This window comes from Euleptes europaea, chromosome 7 (genome assembly GCF_029931775.1).
Source record: "Euleptes europaea isolate rEulEur1 chromosome 7, rEulEur1.hap1, whole genome shotgun sequence".
NCBI lineage: Eukaryota > Metazoa > Chordata > Lepidosauria > Squamata > Sphaerodactylidae > Euleptes > Euleptes europaea.
Genome location: NC_079318.1, coordinates 88,438,048 through 88,458,706, shown reverse-complemented (window position 1 = coordinate 88,458,706; position 20,659 = coordinate 88,438,048). Strand labels below are relative to the sequence as shown.

At 54.0% G+C, this 20,659-nt stretch overlaps 1 protein-coding gene across 5 annotated transcripts in view; it reads left to right on the top strand.

Annotated features, from left to right (window-relative positions):
- Positions 1–19,959, top strand: part of MARK2 (microtubule affinity regulating kinase 2) — a 102,781-nt gene extending 82,822 nt beyond the window's left edge. Inside the window, exons 10-19 of one of the 5 annotated variants that reach the window (XM_056853844.1) lie at positions 4,699–4,798; positions 5,011–5,123; positions 6,062–6,194; positions 7,574–7,743; positions 8,852–8,949; positions 12,808–12,966; positions 14,408–14,659; positions 16,673–16,699; positions 19,223–19,267; positions 19,522–19,959. In XM_056853844.1, coding sequence (XP_056709822.1) covers positions 4,699–4,798; positions 5,011–5,123; positions 6,062–6,194; positions 7,574–7,743; positions 8,852–8,949; positions 12,808–12,966; positions 14,408–14,659; positions 16,673–16,699; positions 19,223–19,267; positions 19,522–19,879 — 1,455 coding nt within the window. In that variant the 3' untranslated portion in view covers positions 19,880–19,959. The remainder of the gene's footprint in view (positions 1–4,698; positions 4,799–5,010; positions 5,124–6,061; positions 6,195–7,573; positions 7,744–8,851; positions 8,950–12,807; positions 12,967–14,407; positions 14,660–16,672; positions 16,700–19,222; positions 19,268–19,521) is intronic. The other 4 variants (XM_056853840.1, XM_056853842.1, XM_056853841.1 and 1 more) reach the window with 4 other exon arrangements.
- The last annotated feature ends 700 nt before the right edge of the window (positions 19,960–20,659 follow it).

Sequence of the window (20,659 nt, the reverse complement as noted above, 5' to 3'; positions counted from 1 at the left end):
TGCTCAGCTTCCGAAAGGCGTGTGATGAACATATGAAGCTGCCTTATATTGAGTCAGACCTTTGGTCCATCAAAGTCGGTACTGTCTACTCTGGCCTGCAGCGGCTCTCCAAGGTCTCAGGCAGAGGTCTTTCACATCACCTACCTGCCTGGTCCCTTTAACTGGAGATGACAGGGATTGAACCTGGGGCCTTCTGCATGCCAAGCCGATGATCTACTACTGAGCCACAGCCAACTTGCAAGGCTTTAAGAGGAGAGTGGACATGTTAATGGAGGAGAGGGGTATTCATGGCTACTAGTAAAAATGGATACTAGTCATGATGCGTACCTATTCTCTCCAGGATCAGAGGAACATGCCTATTATATTAGGTGCTGTGGAACTCAGGCAGGATAATGTGCTGCAGTCGTCTTGTTTGTGGGCTTCCTAGAGACACCTGGTTGGCCACTGTGTAACCAGACTGCTGGACTTGATGGGCCTTGGTCTGATCCACCATGGCTTTTCTTATGTTCTTATGTATCTCCCCCACTTCCCCTCCTCATTTAGGGGCAGCCACCCCCTGCCCTGCACTGGAACCGCAGCTACCCATTAACTGACTTTCGGCTTTTATAGCTGCTCTGGGTTGTGCAGTGTGTGTGCATCTATCTCTAATTCCGCTTTTGAAAAGAGCTTGTACCAGATCTGGGATGAAAGCCAAGATCTGTTCGATCACCTGTGAGTTTGTATGTTTCACTCGTGTGTGTTTTTATGTTTGCATAACCGGCGTCATAAATAAGAATAGATTTCAGCTCTTCAGAATTTAATTTAATAATAAATCATTTTTCCAAACTGGCACAGTTGTCCATCTCTCTCTCTCCTTACATACCTTGCAAATTAACAGTGCAACCCTGTGCAGAATTATTCTGGTTTAAGCCCATGTATTTCAGTAGGTTTAGAATGGAGTAACTCTACATAGGATTCCACTGTAAACCACTAAGATGTTACCTGTGTTTTTTAAAAAAATCTTCCCACACATTAAGGAGTCGCAAACTTTGACTTGTGGTGACTGGCTGTATACCTGACAGCAAGCAGCCGCTACTCCTGCCTTATGATAGGCGTTGGATTAATTTTCACAGAGAGAGAGAGAGACAGCGTGTTGTAGTGGTTAAGAGCGGTGGTTTGGAGCGGTGGACTCTGATCTGGAGAACCACGTTTGATTCTCCACTCCTCCACATGAGCAGGGGAGGCTAATCTGGTGAACTGGATTTGTTTCCCCACTCCTACATGTGAAGCCAGCTGGGTGACCTTGGGCTAATCACAGCTCTATTAGCTTTCTCTCAGCCCCACCTACCTCCCAGGATGTCTGTTGGGAGGGGAAGGCGATTGTAAGCCAGTTTGATTCTTCCTTAAGTGGTGGAGAAAGTTGGCATACAAAAAACAACTCTTCTTCCTCCTCCTCCTCTTCTTCTTCTTTATATGCTTTTTAAAAATATCCCTAAATATACACCTAAAAACCATTTAAATATGCGTCCAGTAGCACCTCAGACCAACACGATTTTGGGGGTGTTCGCTTTCAAGAGTCAAGGCTCCTTTTCTCAGTGACTCAAATGCTTATCCCCTGGAAATCTTGCTGGTCTCTCCTGGACGCTAATCTAGCTGTTCTACTGCAGACCAACTCGGGCTACCCTTTAAAACTACCTAAAAAACATCGAAACGGAACCCTTTGCAATCTTCTTTGCTAGTGATAAAGAATTGGCTCTTTCTGCCCTTACCTGTCTCTTCTTTTTTTTAAAAAAAACCACCATACTAATTTTTTTTCTTGCTTTAAAAAGCGCAGCCAGTTTCCCAGGGTTTTTGGTAAACATGGGAAGCCTCGTCCTTCTCTGTGCCGTTCTGTTTTTAATTTGCTTTCTCCCTCCTCCCCCTTTAAGCCTTCCCCATGCTGGCATAAATAGGCCACAGTTCACTTCCCAGCTCCTGTCTCGTGACTTTGTCTGGCTGGGCTACAGTGCCCCCTGCCATCCGAAATTGCCTTTGTGTGTGTGTGGGGGGGAGACAGCCGAAGCAGCCACGCCAGCCTTCTCTTCATGCAGGGAGCGGGAAGCGTCTTGCCTTCTGGCAGCAGGGCGGCACTGCTGTCCTCTCCCTGCCAGGTATAATTTTAGCCGCAGGCTGTGGGAGACGTGGGGACCCTCTTTGATTCGAAAGGGACTTGTTTGGTGTTCAGCGTGGTGGAGAGGTGGAGATAAGGCCCCCCCTGCTCTCCGCAAGAGTGGAGGGAGGTGGCCATGTGTGTATGTGATGGATGAGGAAAAGGAATACCCCACTGTGGAGGGGAGGATGTAGGCACCGGGTTCGATTCCCCACTCCTCCACATGAGCGGCGGAGGCTAATCTGGTGAACTGGATTTGTTCCCCCAACCCTACGCATGAAGCCAGCGGGGGTGACCTTGGGCTAGTCACAGCTCTCTTAGAGCTCTCTCAGCCCCACCTACCTCACAAGGTGCCTGTTGTGGGGAAGGGAAAAGGAAGGTGATTGTAAGCTGGTTTGAATCTCCCTTAAGTGGTAGAGAAAGTCAGCATATAAAAACCAACTCTTCTTCTTCACATGGTCAGAGCAAACCAGGGGTTCCACACGTGTTCCTTGTGTGCCGTCAAGTCACAGCTGGCTTACAGCGACCCCGTAGGGCTTTCAAGGCGGTTAAACCCCTTAGGGCTGTTTAGCTTGGAAAGAAGGTGGTTTAGGGGAGACATGATAGAGGTCTATAAAATTATGCGTGGTATGAAGAGAGTGGACAGGGTGAAGCTTTTCTCCCTCTCTCATAATACTAGAACACGGGGTCATCTGCTCTCATCTGCTGAAGCTGGAGGGTGAGAGATTCAAAACTGATAAAAGGAAGTCTTTCTTCACACGATGTATAGTTAAATTGTAGAACTCCCTGCCCCAGGATGTGGTGACGGCTGCCAACTTGGAAGGTTTTAAGAGGGGAGTGGACATGTTCATGGAGGAGAGGGGTATTCATGGCTACTAGTAAAAATGGATACTAGTCATGATGCATGCCTATTTTCTCCAGGATCAGAGGAAGATGCCTATTATATGAGGTGCTGTGGAACACAGGCAGGACAATGCTGCTGTAGTTGTCTTGTTTGGGGGCTTCCTAGAGGCACCTGGTTTTTCACTGTGAGAACAGACTGCTGGACTTGATGGGCCTTGGTCTGATCCAGCATGGCCTTTCTTATGTTCTTATGACCAGAGACGTTCAGGGGTGGTCTGCCATTGCCTGCCTCTGTTTGGGCTGAGAGAATTCGGAGAGAACTGTGACTGGCCCAAGGTCACCCAGCAGGCTTCATGTGGCGGAGGGGAATCGAACCCGATTTCTCCAGATAAGAGTCTGCTGCTCTTAACCACCACGCTGGCTCTCCGTATCCCGACCCTCTCTCTTTTTCTCCTGAAGGCTTCCTTCCCCCCCAGTACCCCCTAGTTACCAAGTAAACGGCAGCTGAGAGAACCAGGGAGGTGGGGCTGCGTTTTAATTGCGAATTACCACCTCAGCCCCAGGATGCACTTGTGGTGTTGAGAAAGGAGCCATTAGTCCATAGGGGTTGATGAAGCTGAAAGGCCCTTGTTATCTTGCTGTGAAAGGAGTGATGGGGAGCAACTGAGGGCTTTCCCCCCCTCTTTTCTCTCCCTTGCTTTTGGGCAGCTTCGCAGAGCCGAGCAGGCTGGGCCCGGAGAGAATCCTTGGCCACCTAATCCTAGTCCTGAGCTCGAGTCCCTGATTCGAACCCTGTGTCTCTGGTGGGAGGTGTGTTGTGGAAGTGATTTGTATCTCTTGCATTTTTAATTTAAATTAATCAACTTATTGAAATATCCACACCCCAGCTTTCCTCTTACCCCGTCCTTTCTCCGAGCAGCTCAGGGCAACACGCATGGTTCCTCCTTCCTACATTTTATCCCCACAACAATCATCACCCTGTGAGGTAGGTGAGGCTGAGAAAGAGTGACTGGCCCAGGGGTCGCCCAGCAAGCTTCCATGGAAGGAGGAAGATTTGAACTCGGGTCTCCCAGATCTTACTCTGGCATTCTAACCACTGCGCCACAGAGTTGGCTCTTTCTTTCTCTGCCTGAGCCCCTAACGTATAAAAGAAGAAGAGTTGGTTTCTATATGCTAACTTTCTCTACCTTTTAAGGAGAATCAAACTGGTCTACAATCTCCTTCCCTTCCTCTCCCTACCTCCCTTGTTCGGTGTAGGTGGGGCAGAGAGAGTTCAAAGAGAAATGTGACTGGCCCAAGGTCACCCAGCAGGAGTCATGTGCAGGAGCAGGGAAACCAACCCGGTTCACCAGATTAGAGTCCGTCGCTCATGTGGAGGAGTGGGGAATCAAACCTGGTTCTCCAGATTAGAGTCCGCCACTCTTAACCACTACACCACGCTAGCTCTCTTATAGCAGCTGTCTGGAACAGCCAGTACTGAGCTTTGGTGGACCAACGGTCTCGCTTGATTATCTTACATCTGCAATTGAGTGGGGGAGAGGGTGCAGCCCTATTTATTTAGCCAGCGCAGTTGCAACGTAAAGACTTTTGGCGTGGCAATATTAGGATACGGCTTGTACAGAAGATCTTGGAAGCCTCCCATTACAGAGTGTAACCTCACCATATTCCCCTGGTTTACTTTTGTTCCATTCTTTCCTTTGCCTGCTTAACCCCCCCTCCCCCAACAGCAAATCATGAAAGACCGCTGGATGAATGTGGGGCACGAGGACGACGAACTGAAGCCTTATGTGGAGCCTCTGCCCGACTACAAGGACCCCAGGCGGACAGGTGTGGCAATGGGGTGGGGAAGGGCTGGGGAGGGCGAAGCACCACGCAGGAACCGTGTGTGAAAGAAGCGCCGCGGCGGTGACCTCGGATTTTGATTTGCCTCCAAGCCCCCCCTCCCCATCCTCAAGACAGCTCTCTCTTTTTTCCTTAACGTGTTTATCATCGCAGGAGGTCTGACATTTTTCTTTTCCTCCCCGCGTGCCATCCTGCAGAGCTCATGATATCCATGGGATACACCCGCGAGGAGATCCAGGACTCGCTGGTCAGCCAGAAGTATAACGAAGTCATGGCTACATATCTGCTGCTAGGATACAAAAACTCAGAGGTGAGTGAGCAGCTGAACCCACCGGGGTCGTGGCGGGGGGAAATTGGTAAGGCGGTTCACGCGTCCCCTAGTGCCCAGGCAACAGGGTGCCGCGAGCCCATTCAAAAGCTTCGGCTGCAGCTCCTTTGCCCAGGACTTTTCTGGCTGAGCGGCTGGGACACCCCCCCCCAAACTGGCCCTCCAACTCTTCTTTCAAGGGATCCTGAGGGTCTGTTGTCCCGTTATACCACCTGCAGTTGTCGTTGTTGTTTTCGGGGGGGTTTCTTTAAGGAAAGCTTCATCTTCTTGTACGATTATCGAAGCATTTTGCTTTTGATTTGTTCACCCTGCTCCATATCTGTATTCCCTTCGGGTCTCTTAAATTTTAGGCCTTTAGTCAGGGGCTTTTGCCGGAACCTTCTGGAAACCTTTCCTCAGTGAGGCCGGAGGAGGAGGAGTCACACACACACACACCCCCGCCAGCACTCATTTTAAAACATTCAGCATCTCAGTTTTTTCTTCAACAGCAGGGAAGAAATGCTTTAATTTTAAGGGTATAGGGTTGGGGTCCTGTCCCCCGGTGCCATTTTGTGACAGGACCTTGGCCCTGTATATCAAGCGTTGAAAAGTGTATTTCCATGGCTGCTGGGGGGAGGGGTGGGGATGAGGGCAGCTCAAGACTGGCCATGCCTTGTGGCGCGAACCCCTTTCGGAGAACAGGGCTCCCTCCCACTTTCACATGAGCCGCCTTATATGAATCAGACCCTCGGTCCATCAAAGTCAGTATTGTCTACTCAGACTGGCAGCTGCTCTCCTGGGTCTCAGGCAGAGGTCTTTCCCATCACCTACTTTCCTGGCCCCTTTAACTGGAGATGCCAGGGATTGAACCTGGGACCTTCTGCATGCCAAATAGATGCTCTACCACATGGCCCCTCCCCCCTCTCCCCCGTCTCTTTCAGCTTGACAACGACAGCATTACCCTGAAGCCGCGGCCCCAGCCCGACCTCACCAACAGCACCGCCCCCTCCCCGTCACACAAGGTACAGCGCAGCGTCTCGGCCAACCCCAAGCAGCGGCGCTTCAGCGACCAGGGTGAGTCCCTCCCCCGACATCTGCAGGGGGTGCCTTGAGGGGCGTTTTCCCTTACGCCGCAGGCATAAGGCACGAGGGGGGGATCAAACGGGTCTGTGGTGTTGAAGCGTGGGAAGTGGCCTTTGGGATGTTGCGTCCATTTGTGACCGCCACATCTTGAGAAGGACGTGGAAAGAGCCGGGAAAGGTGCAAAAAAAAAGAGCAACATGTGGGATTTCGGATAGGGGAAAGAGGCTTCATGGGGAGGGAATGGAGTGTGAGCAGGAGACAATAGATCGGTAGATAAAACAGGCTGAATCACACAAATCATTTCTGCCGACGGGTCGTTTCTGCTGTCTGTTTTTGCCAGTTCCTCGCCATCTTCCAGCAGACCGCAGAATCTTCCCCCACCACCACCCAGGAGCAGCATTTCAGGGGGTAATTTGGGCTGCAGAAGGGAGGCAGGGAAGTCACACTCCACTGATGGAAATCATTCCATCAGTAAGGATCCTCAGGATCTAAGCCCAGGCCTGCTGTGGAGAAAATGGATAGTTTTGTTTTCTCCCTCTCCGTGATGCTAGAACTTCAGTGTCCTACGACAAAGCTGAGAGGGGACATGATAACCATCTTCAATTACTTGAAGGGCTGTCATATAGAGAAGGGTGCCGAGTTGTTTTCTGTTGCCCCAGAAGGTCGGACCAGAACCAACGGGTGGAAATTAAATCAAAAGAGTTTCTGTCTAGACATTAGGTCGGACCAGAACCAACGGGTTGAAATTCAATCAAAAGAGCTTCCCTCTAGACATTAGAAAGAATTTTCTAACAGAGCTGTTCCTCAGTGGAACAGGCTTCCTCGGGAGGTGGTGAGCTCTCCTTCCCTGGAGGTTTTTAAGAAGAGGTTAGATGGCCATCTGTCAGCAATGCTGATTCTGTGACCTTAGGCAGATGATAAGAGGGAGGGCATCTTGGCCATCTTCTGGGCATGGAGTAGGGGTCACTGGGGATGTGGGAGGGGGAGGTAGTTGTGAATTTCCTGCATTGTGCAGGGGGTTGGACTAGATGACCCTGGTGGTCCCTTCCAATTCTGTGATTCTATGAAAGCTGATGCACAGGTAGACAAAATAAAGTCTTTGTTAGCACATCCCATCATTCAGTTTGCTGCCACAAGTCATAATGGCAGCTGTGGTGGGAAGTGCTGTCAAGCCACAGCTGACGTATGGAGAACCCCTAGGGGCTTTTAAAGGCAAGAGAGGCTGGGAGGTGGTTTGCTGTTGCCTGCCTCTGCGTGGGCTGAGAGAGTTCGGTTTAAATCACTCGTTGTGCCCAAGCAGATGCGTCCGCTGTGGACGGTGCCCCCTCCCTGCCCTGATGACGTTTCTGTCTCTCCCTCCCCCCTGACAGTACCGACTATCCCGACATCCACTTCATACTCCAAGAAAACACAGGCAGCCAATGCAGAGAACAAGCGGCCCGAAGAAGAGCGGGACCGGAAGGCTAGCAGTACCGTCAAAGTGCCGGCCAGCCCGTTGCCGGGCCTCGAGAGGAAGAAGAGCACCCCCTCCCCCTCCACAGTCAGTCCCTTCTCACCGCTCGAGGGTGGGGGGTTCCGCCGGTCCGGTCTTAGCCCGGTGACAAAGTACAGCCAGCTCCTGTCCGTCCGTCAGTCATCAGAGGGGGGAATCACTTCTGGGTGGTTTCCAGGAATCAGCTTTCCCAAGACTCTCCTGCCTTAAGATCCTTTAATGGAAGGTGCCAGGGATTGCACCCGGGACCTTCTGTGTGGAAAGCGAGGAGCTTTCCGCCTGTGAGCCGCATGCAGGGCCTGGTAGTTACTGGAGGAAGAACCAGGGCTGTCACATAGAGGAGGGTGCCAAGTTGTTTTCTGTTGCCCCAGAAGGTCGGACCAGAACCAACAGGTTGAAATTAAATCAAAAGAGTTTCCATCTAGACATTAGGAAGAATTTTCTAACAGAACAGTTCCTTAGTGGAACAGGCTTCCTCGGGAGGTGGAGAGCTGTCCTTCCCTGGAGGTTTGTAAGCAGAAGCTAGATGGCCATCTGTCAGCAATGCTAATCCTGTGACCTTAGGCAGATCATGAGAGGGAGGGCATCTTGGCCATCTTCTAGGCATGGAGTAGGGGTTACTGGGGGTGTGGGGGGGAGGTAGTTTGGAATTTCCTGCCTTGTGCAGGGGGTTGGACTAGATGACCTGGTGGTCCCTTCCAACTCTATGATTCTATGAACCAGGAGGTGGTTCATGGGCGTGCAGTGTAGAGCGCAGGATGGATGAAGTACAGCCGAACGTCTGCTGCCTTGCGTGGCCATCAGTCAGTTCAGACACCTGGCAGAAGCGCATTTTAAAATGCTTTTCTGGGTTTTTGCGTGTCAGGAACGTTGCATTCAGACTTTTTTGCAAGGCTGAAAATGGCTGTTCGCGGCACGTGTTAAAACCTTGAGGGGGAGGAAACAAGAAAGAAGGCAGAGCTTAAAAAACGCCTTCCTTAGCAATTCCGTGTTCTGAGGGGCCAAATTGGCGACTCCCCCCTCCCCAAAAAAAGGCTGTTCCCCAAATCAGATGGTTGGTGGTGGTGCCCCTACTGTCCGGTGGGATCTGTGGATCTGTGGGTGGAAGGACTCCTGCTCACTTGGTGTCTGTGCCCCCCCCCCCCCCCCCCCGCAGAACAGCGTCCTGTCGACCAGCACGAACCGGAGCCGGAATTCACCGAATCTGGAGCACACCAGCTTGGGCCAAAACTCCATCCAGAACGGCAAAGATAGGTACGGGGGATTCGGGGCCGGGAGCTCAGACACAACCGCGGCTTGGCTAAAACAGGTCCTGAAATTGAGACTGCTGGTCCGGAGCCACCATTGTTTGGACGCGGCCCTTCTGCTCCCTGACACACTGGTTTTCTGTGCGCAGGGAGCTTTGTAATGTTGGGGAGCCTTGTCTTGGGAAGTCCTTCCCGCCTGCTAGCCAAAGCGGTACCAAGGGTCAGATCTGTTCTGCATGTGGTGGCGCTTTCTCCCTCTTGCGCCCGAGGTAAGGCTCCTAATGCCACAGAAAAGCAGCACCATTTGGGGCACATCTGCAGGAACCAACACCAGGGCATTTTGCCGCTGCCGAGGCCAAAGCTTGAGGTCCAGTTGGTCATGGTGTGGTTCAGATGGTACCATCTAGGTAAATTAGAGTCGGGCCCAGCAACACCTTAGAGACCAACACGTTTTTTGGGGTATGAGATTTTTGAGAGTCGAGGCTCCCTTTGTGAGAAAATCTTGTTGGTCTCTAAGGTGCTGCTGGACTCGAATCTAGCTCTTCTCTTTGCAGACCAACATGGCTGCTGTCTGAAACCATCTAGATCAGGGGTGTCAGACATAAGGCCCGCAGGGCGTATCCGCCCCCTTGAGAGCTCCTATCCAGCTCGCAAGCCAGCCAAGGCAGCCGCCCCACCCCCTCTCAATCTGGACTGGCGAGGCATGGCCCAGCCCACCAAGTGACATTTATGTCATACCCGGCCCTCTTGACAATCTCGCCACGCTGCGTTTCGCAGGCTTTTTCAGGGGGAAAGCCCGGAGAGTTCAGGCAGCCTCAAAACCGAGATAGGTTTGTGGGCTAAACGGCCTCTGGCCCAGTGCTCAGGTGCCCGCTCAGTTACGGGTGCCCACCTCCTTCCCCGTTCCCCCACATTTGAACCCTTCTGGGGTTTTGTGGAGCACTTCAGCACACTGAACACGTTAAAGCAGTAAACTGCAGGCTGCTGTGGCAGTTGGTGTCGGAGCAGGGCGGGTGGGGGGGCTGTGTGCCTGTTCCTTCTCGTCTGGCTCGTTTATCAGTGGTTGCTAGCCTTGGTGAGTAAATGGAACCTCCACACCCAGAGGCGCAGTCTACCTGTGAAAAACAGCGCCCGGAGGTATCGTCAGGGGATGGCCTCTGCCTCTGTGCCCTGTCGTTGGCCCTCCATATTAACTGGTCGGCTGCTGTGTGAGATGGGTCACGCGACTAGATGGACCACTGATGTGCTCCTGCAGGTCTCTTATATTCTTATGGCTCGCATCACACACCCTGAATTTGAAACAAGGGCCTTCTTGAACTCCTTGGGTAGGCCCCCTCCAGGTGGGAGCCGGCCTCCCCTTCTACTTTCCTCTCCAAGCCCAGGCCCCCTTCCCCCCCAACCCTGCCTACAAGCTCACATGGGTCTCTGCCAAATGGATGCGGCTCTTGCTCATTCGCCCTGAGCTCCTTGCTGGAAGGATGACAACGTGCTAGACAGATGGAAGTATATATCTTCCGCCCAGAAGTTCCCTGCACATGGTCATTTTGCATGTAACGGAGAAGGCTAGATGATAACATTTCTCCCTTACATACGAGTTGTCTAAGCACGGGGAATATTGATGCACGAAAGAGTGTTCTTTCAGGGTAGACACACACACCCCGCCCTCAGTGGGACAGCTCCAGGCAGAGAGCCGTCTACCACCAATAACTAAGCCAAGGTTAGCCCCCAAATGCAAAACTCTTACTTAGGGCCTTTGCCCCCCCCCACCCCCCCCCCAGGGCTCGAGGACTTGTCCCAAACTGTACTCCGCCCCTCCCGTTTTGCCTTTGCTGGGGTGTGACCAGGAAGGAGCCGTCATTCCACATCTATCACACACGCACACATTCCCCCGTTTTCTTTTTGCCCGACGACGTGGCTGTCGGGGGTCCTCCACGGCCATGAACCTCCATCCCTCCGCCTCCCCTCCATTCACATCCATCCCTACCCTGCTTTATGGTTGTGCCCCCCCATATACACATATACCGGGCTGTATATTGTATATCTGCTTCCCTCCCCCCACCCACCATGTGAACATGCGGCTGTATCCGTGGTGAAGGGTTCCAGGGGCGTGGGTGTCAATAGAGGAAGCCACGCTCTTCTTTCTTGACGAAGAGAGAGCATGCCCGAGGGTTCGCAGCTTGTAGAATAAAGACAAATACCAGTCAAACGATCATCGTCTTGTATTGGTGCTAATTAAGATAGTGATTTATTTTTTTATGGGCGACGCGTAGGTTATCGAGGGCAGGAGGTAGAGTGGTTGCTACGTTTTGGCAGTTTCCGGCCTCTCCTGCCAGGCCTTATATTGGAGGAGGGATGAGGAGGAAAGTAATATCCTGTAGTTTATACACACACACACACCCTCTTTCTTCCAAAAAGCGTGTGTGGGGTGGGTAAACTACAGCAGATTACTGGATAATGAGAATCAGGCAGAGGAAAGGTTTATAGCAGGGAGGGGTGATTGTATTAGATCAGCCGGAGCTGAGTCCGGATACCTACCAGAAGCACCTTAGAGGGGTCTGGAGACCAAGTCCTATGAGGAAAGGTTGAAGGAGCTGGGTATGTTTAGCCTGAAGAGGAGAAGACTGAGAGGGGATGTGACAACCATCTTGAAGGGCTGTCATGTAGAGGAGGGTGCTGAGTTGTTTTCTGTTGCCCCAGAAGGTCGGACCAGAACCAACGGGTTGAAATTAAATCAAAAGAGTTTCCATCTTGACATTAGGAGGAATTTTCTAACAGAGTGGTTCCTCAGTGGAACAGGCTTCCTCGGGAGGTGGTAAGCGCTCCTTCCCTGGAGGTTTTTAAGCAGAGGCTAGATGGCCATCTGTCAGCAATGCTGATTCAATGACCTTAAGCAGATGATGAGAGGGAGGGCATCTTGGCCATCTTCTGGGCATGGAGCAGGGGTCACTGGGTGTGTGGGGGGGGGGAGATGTGAATTTCCTGCATTATGCAGGGAGTTTAACTAGATGACCCTGATGGTCCCTTCCAACTCTCTATGATTCTAGAGACCAAAAAGATTTTTGGGGCATAAGCTTTCCAGAGGCAAAGCTCCCTTCATCAAATCAGGTTAGTTTCAGATCAGCCAACTACAGCTCTGTTTGCCCGAAGGCTCGCCACCAGCTCAGGGCGTTATCCCATGCAAGGGAAGTTCTAGGACTAATCGGCGCCCTTCACCTCACACACAGCCAGGGCTCTGTTCCCCGTGTCTTCTGTGTTAAAGGGTAGGGGCAGTCAGCGGCAATACCCATGGGGCTTAGGAGTCTTGGTCAGTAGGGAATTGGTTCACCCCCAAACTAGGAAAAACCTCTCAGTGGAGGTGGAAGAGGTGCAGGTTCCTTTGAAATAAAAAGTATAGTGGGGTTCATTGGTTCTTGTAGGTTATCCGGGCTGTGTAACCGTGGTCTTGGTATTTTCTTTCCTGATGTTTCGCCAGCAGCTGTGGCAGGCATCTTCAGAGGAGTAACACTGAAGGACAGTACTGTCCTTCAGTGTTACTCCTCTGAAGATGCCTGCCACAGCTGCTGGTGAAACGTCAGGAAAATACCAAGACCACAGTTACACAGCCCGGATAACCTACAAGAACCAATGAACTCTGACCGTGAAAGCCTTCAACAATATAGTGGGGTTTCTTGTCCCGATCATGGTCAAGGCTGCTCAGGGGGCATCATGGGTAGGGTGGAGGGCGACGGGGTCTAGGCAGGGGAATTGGTGAGGGGGGCCGTGGGCACTGCATGGGTCAGCTACGGATACAGCCGGCCGCCCCAGCCCTCCCTTTCCCCTCCCTTTAAATCTGTGCTTCTCCCCTGCTTGTTTTTTCCCCTCCCAGCCTAACCACTCCAGGCTCCAGGGCTTCCACTGCTTCAGCCTCTGCCGCCGTGAGCTCCGCGCGCCCGCGCCAGCATCAGAAATCCATGTCTGCCTCGGTGCACCCTTCCAAGCCCGTGCTGCCCCCCTCCGACAATAACTGTGAGGTGCAGCGACCCAGGCAAGTGGGCGGCTGTGTGCACCTCCGTGCCTTTTCTTCCCCTCTGCACCCCCAGGTGGCCCCTTTTCATTTTGCTGTCCTGCCCCATGTCTAGAGCCAGACCCTCCTCCCCCAGTGCTCTCGCTCAGGGCCTGGAGGCGAGTGGCACAGTGGGTAACAGCCGGGAGCAGTGAGCTTAAGATAACTACTGGGACATGGTGCAAATTCTCTTCCAAAACGCCCTGGAGACAGGATTAATGCATTGAAGGGACAGCAGAGATCCTCTCTTGGGTGTGGCAGCTGCACATGTGAGAGCCAGGTGTGGGCATCGACGGGGAGAGGAAACTAGAAGCTCAGCCAGGCCCAAGCAGCTGGCCAGCTGGCCTCTGGCACAGCCTGTGATTCCAGGGTTCTCCCCACACCCATCCCCCCCATGCAGCAACAGTTTTCCCCGCACCACCTAAAAGACCTTCGACACATCCCCTCGTCGATGTCAAGGATCAGCCAGGATCAAGGGTGTGTCAGGCTCCTCCCCTTTATGCGCCTTTGGTACACGGTCCCTTTGGCCTGTACTTCAGAGAGCAAGCATGGTGCAGTGTTTAAGTTCAGCGGACTCTAATCTGGAGAGCCATGTTCGATTCCCCACTCCTCCACATTAAGCCGGCTGGGTGACCTCGGGCCAGTCCCAGTTCTCTCGGAACTCTCTCAGCCCCACCTACCTCACAGGGTGTCTGTTGAGGGGAGGGGAGGGGAAGGTGATTGTAAGCTGCTTTGACACTCCTTAAGGGTGGAGGAAATTGGGGTACAAAAACCAACTCTTCTTCTTTATGGACAGGAGTGAAGAGCTGGGGGTGGGTACCAAGTCAAGGGCCTATCTAAAGCCTCTCTCTCCATTCGTGCTGGGGAGGAAGGAGCCCTGTTCTTCTCTCTCTCTGTCTCTCTCTCTCAGCCAGCGCCAGCAGCCTCAGTCATGCCTGGCAGCTGTAAATCAAGACCAAGTGTGGCCCCAGTTCAAAACCAGCTGCTGACCCCAGGGGTCTGAGGACCGTGGAGGGCTTGAGGAGGGAAGGCCATGAGTGTGCATTGGTTCATCATTCCCCCTCTGGTTTCGGATCCACCCGTAAGCTTTATTGGAAGCAGCACGCCTTACTATTCAAGCCATGACTACCTTACGGGAGATGATTGTATGGCGAGCCTGTTCAATGGGTCCTTCCTCTCAAGGGACCCTTGCGGGTTTGCCACTTTGAGGGGGTCCACAAAACCCCACGCGGTAGCCTCATTTCAGTTCCTTGTAGAACTGCAGTTCTCTGAGATGATGCCGAGGAGATCAAACGGGTTGTCGGCAGCTTGGGCCCGGCCAGAGAGCTGCAGTTCGGCCCGAGCCCGGCGGGCCGCCAGCTCCTCAGGAAGCAGCCACCCCGCCCTGACCCCGCTTCTCTCTGCTCCTTTCCCGCCCCCGCAGCACTGCGCCTCAGAGAGTCCCCGTCGCCTCCCCCTCCGCCCACAACATCAGCAGCGCCCTCCCTGAGCGCACCAACTTCCCCCGGGGAGTCTCCAGCCGTAGCACCTTCCACGCAGGGCAGCTCCGGCAGGTCCGGGACCAGCAGAACCTCCCCTACGGCATGACGCCCGCCTCGCCCTCCGGGAACAGCCAAGGCAGGAGGGGTGCCTCGGGAAGCATCTTCAGCAAGTTCACTTCTAAGTTCGTGCGCAGGTGAGACGGGGCGCAGGGAGCCTGGGGGCTATCGCAGGGTGGGGCAGGGAGGGTGGGGTCCTGCCCCTTCAAGCCCTGTTCTCGTGGGCAACTTGTTCTTTCCGGTTTAGTGCATACATTTCAGAAAGCGTTGACTCACGGAGGCGAGGACCTCGATTCGAGCTGCTTTTCTCTAGCGGGATGGCTAGTGTGCATGCCCTTCTGCATGCCAAGCAGAGGCTCTTCCTCTGAACCATTGGCCCCTCCCCGATCCTTTCCTCACTGCACCTGGCAAGGTCAAGGAGGACTAGCCTCAGGAGTTGGCTTAGTTGGCATTCTAGCTTCAGTAGCAGAAGGCGGGGAGAAAGAAAGAAAAATGCCCCTGCTCTTCCCAACACCGAAAGATGCAGTTCTTTATGGAGTAGGCCCCTGACCTGGGCAGCCCAGGATAACCCAATGTCGTTAGGTCTCGGAAGCTAAACAGGGTCGCCCCTGGCCGATATTTGGATGGGAGACCACCAGGGAAAACCAGGAGAGGCAGACGAGGGCAAACCACCTCCAAACATCTCGCCTTGAAAACCCCAAGGGGTCACCATAAGTCAGTTGTGACTTGACAGCCCCCCCAAATAGTAATAAGGGAGATGCAGAAGGAACATCCAGCCAGGAAGGGACTCCACTGGCAGGAGGTTCCAGCGTGAAATCTGGAATCGGGGGTCCTGGTAGCCAGAGTTTGTTGGGCGGGCCAGGCAGGGTGAGCTAGGAGGGCCAGGCGTTCTGAGGAACTCCCAAGAATCCCCCCTTCCCCTTGAGTATCTCTAAGCACGTAGCTTCGCTGCAGATTCAAGTAGCTGAATTGTTCCTCTGCTCTTCCCGCGGAGCTCCTGGGTCTCAGGGAAGCCAAGTGTCTCTTTGCAGGGCACGGAGGGCTTCAGAGCAGCGTTAATTCAATCACGCAGCAAAGCGAGGGCCGCCTCCCTAGGAGGCCGCTGCAGACTATTGTTCACGGGCAGCGACAGGAGTCCAGCTGCCTGGTTTCCTGCCCATGGGTCATCCTCCCCTGTGCAAATGTGGAGTCCTGAATTTTGGGAGCGGGTGGGGGGTTGGCTGCTGCCGCTGAGCCGCAGAAGTGGGGTGAGGAGAGGAGGAACGGGGCGGGTGGGACGTGAGGGGACTCCACATCTAGTTGAGTGGAGTCCCCTCACTCAATAGGTCCCCTCACTCAATCCCCTCACATAATAGGTGGGATTGGAGGAGAGATTTGGGAATGGGCGGTCCGTGAGGAGTTCATGGACTCCCCCCCCCCAAAAAAAGAGCTGGTGAGCCCCATTAAAATTGGAGTGGGGGGAGAGATACATACCAAACCCTGTAAATACCCACCTGATCTTTTCTCTGGATCCAGCGGAGGGGGCTGAACTGGCGTGTCCCTCAAGGCAGCTTTTTTTGTCAATATGAATTAACTTTTTTTTTTAAAAAAGCCTTCCCTACTCTCCCTTGAGGGAGAGTGGAGATTGTGGGGGGGTGGTTTTTGACGTGGTTTCCTGAACGCCTTTTGTCTTTTATAAAGGGTGGGTTGATGTTCAATTGGTGGGGGGCATTCTATACAGTCCAGCACCTCCTGCCCCACACACCCCTTCTCTCTTTGCTGTAAATGTGCACCCTCCCTCCCCAAAACCTCCCCAGCACCCCCACCCCACCCCATTTCTGTCCCCTGCTCTGTTGGGAGAGTCCGGCTGCAGCAGGGTTGGGGGCAGAGTTCTCTGGGCCCGCTTCTGGCCTTCCCTGCAGGCGAGCGGAGGCTGGGGAATCCCCCCCAGCCTCCCACCCACCCCCAGTCTGTTTGTCTCTGTCTAGAGCAAAGGGGGGGCACTGGGTCTGGGGGGTCTGGGGGTCGGGAGCCAACAGTTGAGCAGATTTTTTTTACCTGACCCCTGAAATTTGGGGGGGGGGTCCCAGCCTACTCGTTCACTTCCACACTCCCGTGCTTCCTCCGCCACCCACCCACCAGTTTTTTCCTCCCCTTTTTTTTTCTTTTAGAAATCTGTCTTTCAGGTTTGCCAGAAGGTAGGCGTTCATCACTCTGGTTTTGTTCTGTCCTCCTCCTGTTCAATTCTAACCCTCCCCTGCTGGCTTCCTCCTCCTCCTCCTCCCTTCTGTACCTCTCGGCTGCTAATGGTGTCTGTGTATGACCCCCCACCCCACCCCCACGAGCACGCTGAAAGGCACAGCAGTGACCTGGGCTGGTAGAGGGGGGTGGCATTGGCTCTGGCCCTTCTCTGGGGGGGGGAGGGCAGGGCCAGGGAGGGCTGCCTGCTGACCCTGACCCCGGTGGGCCTCCTCGACAGGAAACGCTGTGCCTCCCAAGGTGCTCTCCCTCTTCTTCGGTTTCCCCAGGCTGGGCCTCCACTCTTCCACTCCAGCCCTGCCTCCTCCCCCCCTCCACTAATCCCCTTTCTCTCCCTGCATGGTGGCTGTCAGGAGGAGCTGGGCTGTCCAATGCGCTCTGTTGCTTGCAGCTGCCTTGAGGGCTCAGGGCGGGGGGGGGGGAGTGGGTGGCAGCCAGGGGGTTGCATGGCCCCCAGCGATGGCACGGAGCCTGGGGACTGGGAGAGGGTGTTTGGGGCTCAGTCCGGGGAGGCCAGCCTTTGCTTCATTGCGTTGGTGATTCTGCCCACATACACGCACATGTTGGGTTGCCAGCCTCCAGGTGGGGCCTGGGGATCCCCTGGAATTACAGCCCATCTCCAGAGGACAGATCAGTTTCCCTGGAGGAAATGGCTGCTTTGGAGAGCGGGCTCTTTGGCATCGCATCTCTGCTGAGTGCCTTCCCCAGGCTCCACCCCCCCCAGATGTCCAGGAATTTCCCAACTTGGAGTTGGCAACCCTACATGATGGCATGCACTTTCTGTTTAAGGGCCGGTCCTCAGGGTTACGGAAACAAACCTGCAAAAGTGTCTACACAAGTATTTAGATGAATCTTCCAGTAACTGGGCAGGAATGCAATTTCAAGAATCCCTCCCTTCTGTAGCTGCTGATTTTCTTTAAAAAATAATAATGTTTGGGTCTAATGTTTATAGTAGTTGTGAATTTCCTGCATTGTGCAGGGGGTTGGACTAGATGACCCTGGTGGACCCAATTCTATGATTCTTTGTCCTCCCCGGTCAAATTGGCTAGAAGTCCTAGGGTGGGCCCTTTGCCCTACTGAACAGTGTTAACCTGGGCTCCCTCATCTGCGGAGCAATTAGATTCGAGTCCGGTAGCACCATAGAGCTGTTTGCTGTGAGATGAATTGTGGGGGGGGGGATGTGCAAGAGCAGAGGAGGAACAGGGCAGGTGGGAGGTGAGGGGACTCTGCATCGAGTTGAGTGGGGGCCAATAATAGATGGGATTGGAGGAGAGATTTGGGAACGGGTGGTCTGTGAGGAGTTTACTCCCGCCTCCCAAAAGAGCTGGTGAGCTCCATCCTCCATCCAAGAGGTGGCTGCCAGGGAATTGGGTGGGGGCAGTCTTCAGTTCATCCTTTAAGCCTTCCTCCTGCTTCTGGGGGATTGTGTCAAGAAAGGTCTGTCCTGCCCAACCCCTACAGAGGCAGGAGAAGGTGCTAGAACAGGATTGCAAAGCATCACTCCCGCGATAGCCGCATGGACGTGAATAATAATAATGAAAAAGATGTGTGCTGATGCTGAATATTGTGCTTGTTCATGAATATCAATAACAGTTTTAGTGTTTGGGGTTTTTAAAAATTAATATTCTTAAAAACCACTAGAGACTGATTCAAAACCCAGTTGGCCAAGGACCTACAATCTCCTGAGACAGCGGAGTTCATAGACAGCCCCCCAAACACTCCAGCTACAAAACAGAATCAGTAGAAATCCCGACCAGACAACTGTGTCGTTTGCTGTCGAAGTTCATTGCAGGGCAGGGACTCCCTGGCTTCAGCATCCCTGCAAGAAAACCCTCTTCTCCTCCATGCCCCTTTGCATCCTGGATGCCCCTGAAATGTGGGGTTTGAGGCCATGGGTGCAGGCTGTCTGAGGCTACAGCAGTTGCAGCGGAATATTTAGGGGTGGGGAGGAGGGCAGGGGAGACGGGGGGCTGTGCACAAACAGTGCCCGGAGTTTAGGTCCCCACGTTCAAAGTGCTTCATGTGTGTTACCACGGTATTCTTTTTCAGCACCCGCTAAGAGCTGTGGGCCTGAGAAGAGAGTGGCCGGCTTAAGGGCAACTAGCGAGCTGTGGCTGAGAATCGGAGGCTTCTTGGTTCACAGCTCAGCCTCTCAACCGATATGCCCAGCTCTTCCTCCGCTCGACCCCCTTGCTTCTGCATAGCATCTGCATGTGGAGCAGGAGAGCGGCGTCGCCTTGGGCTGTTCCATCCCGTGTCCAGGGCCACAAACACCCGGCGCCGCTCTGTGTCGGCCGTCGCACGGCAGCGGCCAGTTGACTCCACTTTCCTGCCTGTACCCTTTGGCTATTAGAGCTGCACAGCAACACCCGCCAACCCCTTTTTTGGAGGACAGGAATTCAGTTGTAGGGACTACTAACTGGAGGGTGCCTGACATCTTGTCTCCCGCTCTGTTTTTTGAGGAACCTGCATGAGCCCGAAAGCAAAGACCGTGTGGAGACGCTCAGGTGAGACACAGCCAGTGCCCGGGGGGGAAGTCTCCACTCCACTCTGTCTGTCTCTCCAGCAGGGCCAGGCGGCTCCTCGGCCTCTGCTCTCTGTCTGGTCCGTTCGCCTGTGTGTCTCTCTCTCGTCGCTCTCTAACTTCCCCCTCGCTCTCTCTCCTTCTAGCTCTCCATTGCCAGTTGGGCTGGGCAGGGCATGGGCGCCAAGCGGAGGGGGGGTCCTTCCCTCCCTCACGGTCTCTCTTCCTCCCCCTCAGGCCCCATATGGTCGGCGGCAGCGGGGACAAAGAGCGGGACGAGAACCGGGAGGCCAAGCCGCGCTCGCTGCGCTTCACCTGGAGCATGAAGACGACCAGCTCCATGGAGCCCAACGAGATGATGAAGGAGATCCGGAAAGTGCTGGACGCTAACAACTGCCAGTGCGAGCTGCAGGAGAAGTACATGCTCCTGTGCATGCACGGAGCGCCGGGCCACGAGGCCTTCGTGCAGTGGGAGATGGAGGTGTGCAAGCTCCCACGCCTCTCGCTCAACGGCGTCCGCTTCAAGCGGATATCCGGCACCTCCATGGCCTTCAAGAACATTGCCTCAAAAATCGCCAACGAACTGAAGCTTTAACAAGCCCCCCCGGGGGGGGGGCGGCCTGCACGCGCATGGGGGTGGGGTTTAGGAGTAAAGCTGCAATTTTAACTCTGGAAGGGGTTTATTTTTTGATACCCTGGTGCAGGACGGGGGGAGGGGGAAGGAGAAGGGAGTGTCGGCAGCGGTGTTTGGGGACATCCCCCCGCCCTCCCCCCCCGCCGCTCAATCTCCATGGAGATAAGAGTGCGTGGGGTGGTGGTTGGCAGCCACCAGGCCGGTCTCCGTGGCAACGGTAGTGGGAGTGTACCAAGGGCTGTTGGTCTCTATAGCGACGGTGTTGGGGGGCATCCCTTTTGGTCTCCGTGGTGACCATGGTACTTTTCCTTTTTTTTCTTTTTTTCTTTTTTGCACATCAGGCAGGGTTTTAAATTACCAAACACAGCAAAAAAAAGGTCATCAGCTCCTCTCTCTCCCCCCCCCCCATGCTTTTAATCTCCCACAGTGCCTCTACTTTCCCTTCCGGAGTCTGTATTCTGGTGATGGTTCAGGGTCCTGGGCTACCAATGCAGGGTGAGGAAAGACAAGGATGCTTGAGCTTTCCTATGGGCATTACTGCAGAGATGCTTCCCTCCCCCCCCCCAGGTTTCCCACATCAGGCCAGCGAAGATGGGTGTTGGGGGGGGGGCTGGGAGCTTCCCCTTGCCCTTGAACCCTGCTCCTGGAGCCGGGGGCTATCTTTCCTCCCTGTTGTGGCCCGGAGGCCTGGACTTTAGCTGCTGAAAGCCATTTGGACCCGGAAGGGGAAGGGGATGGCCC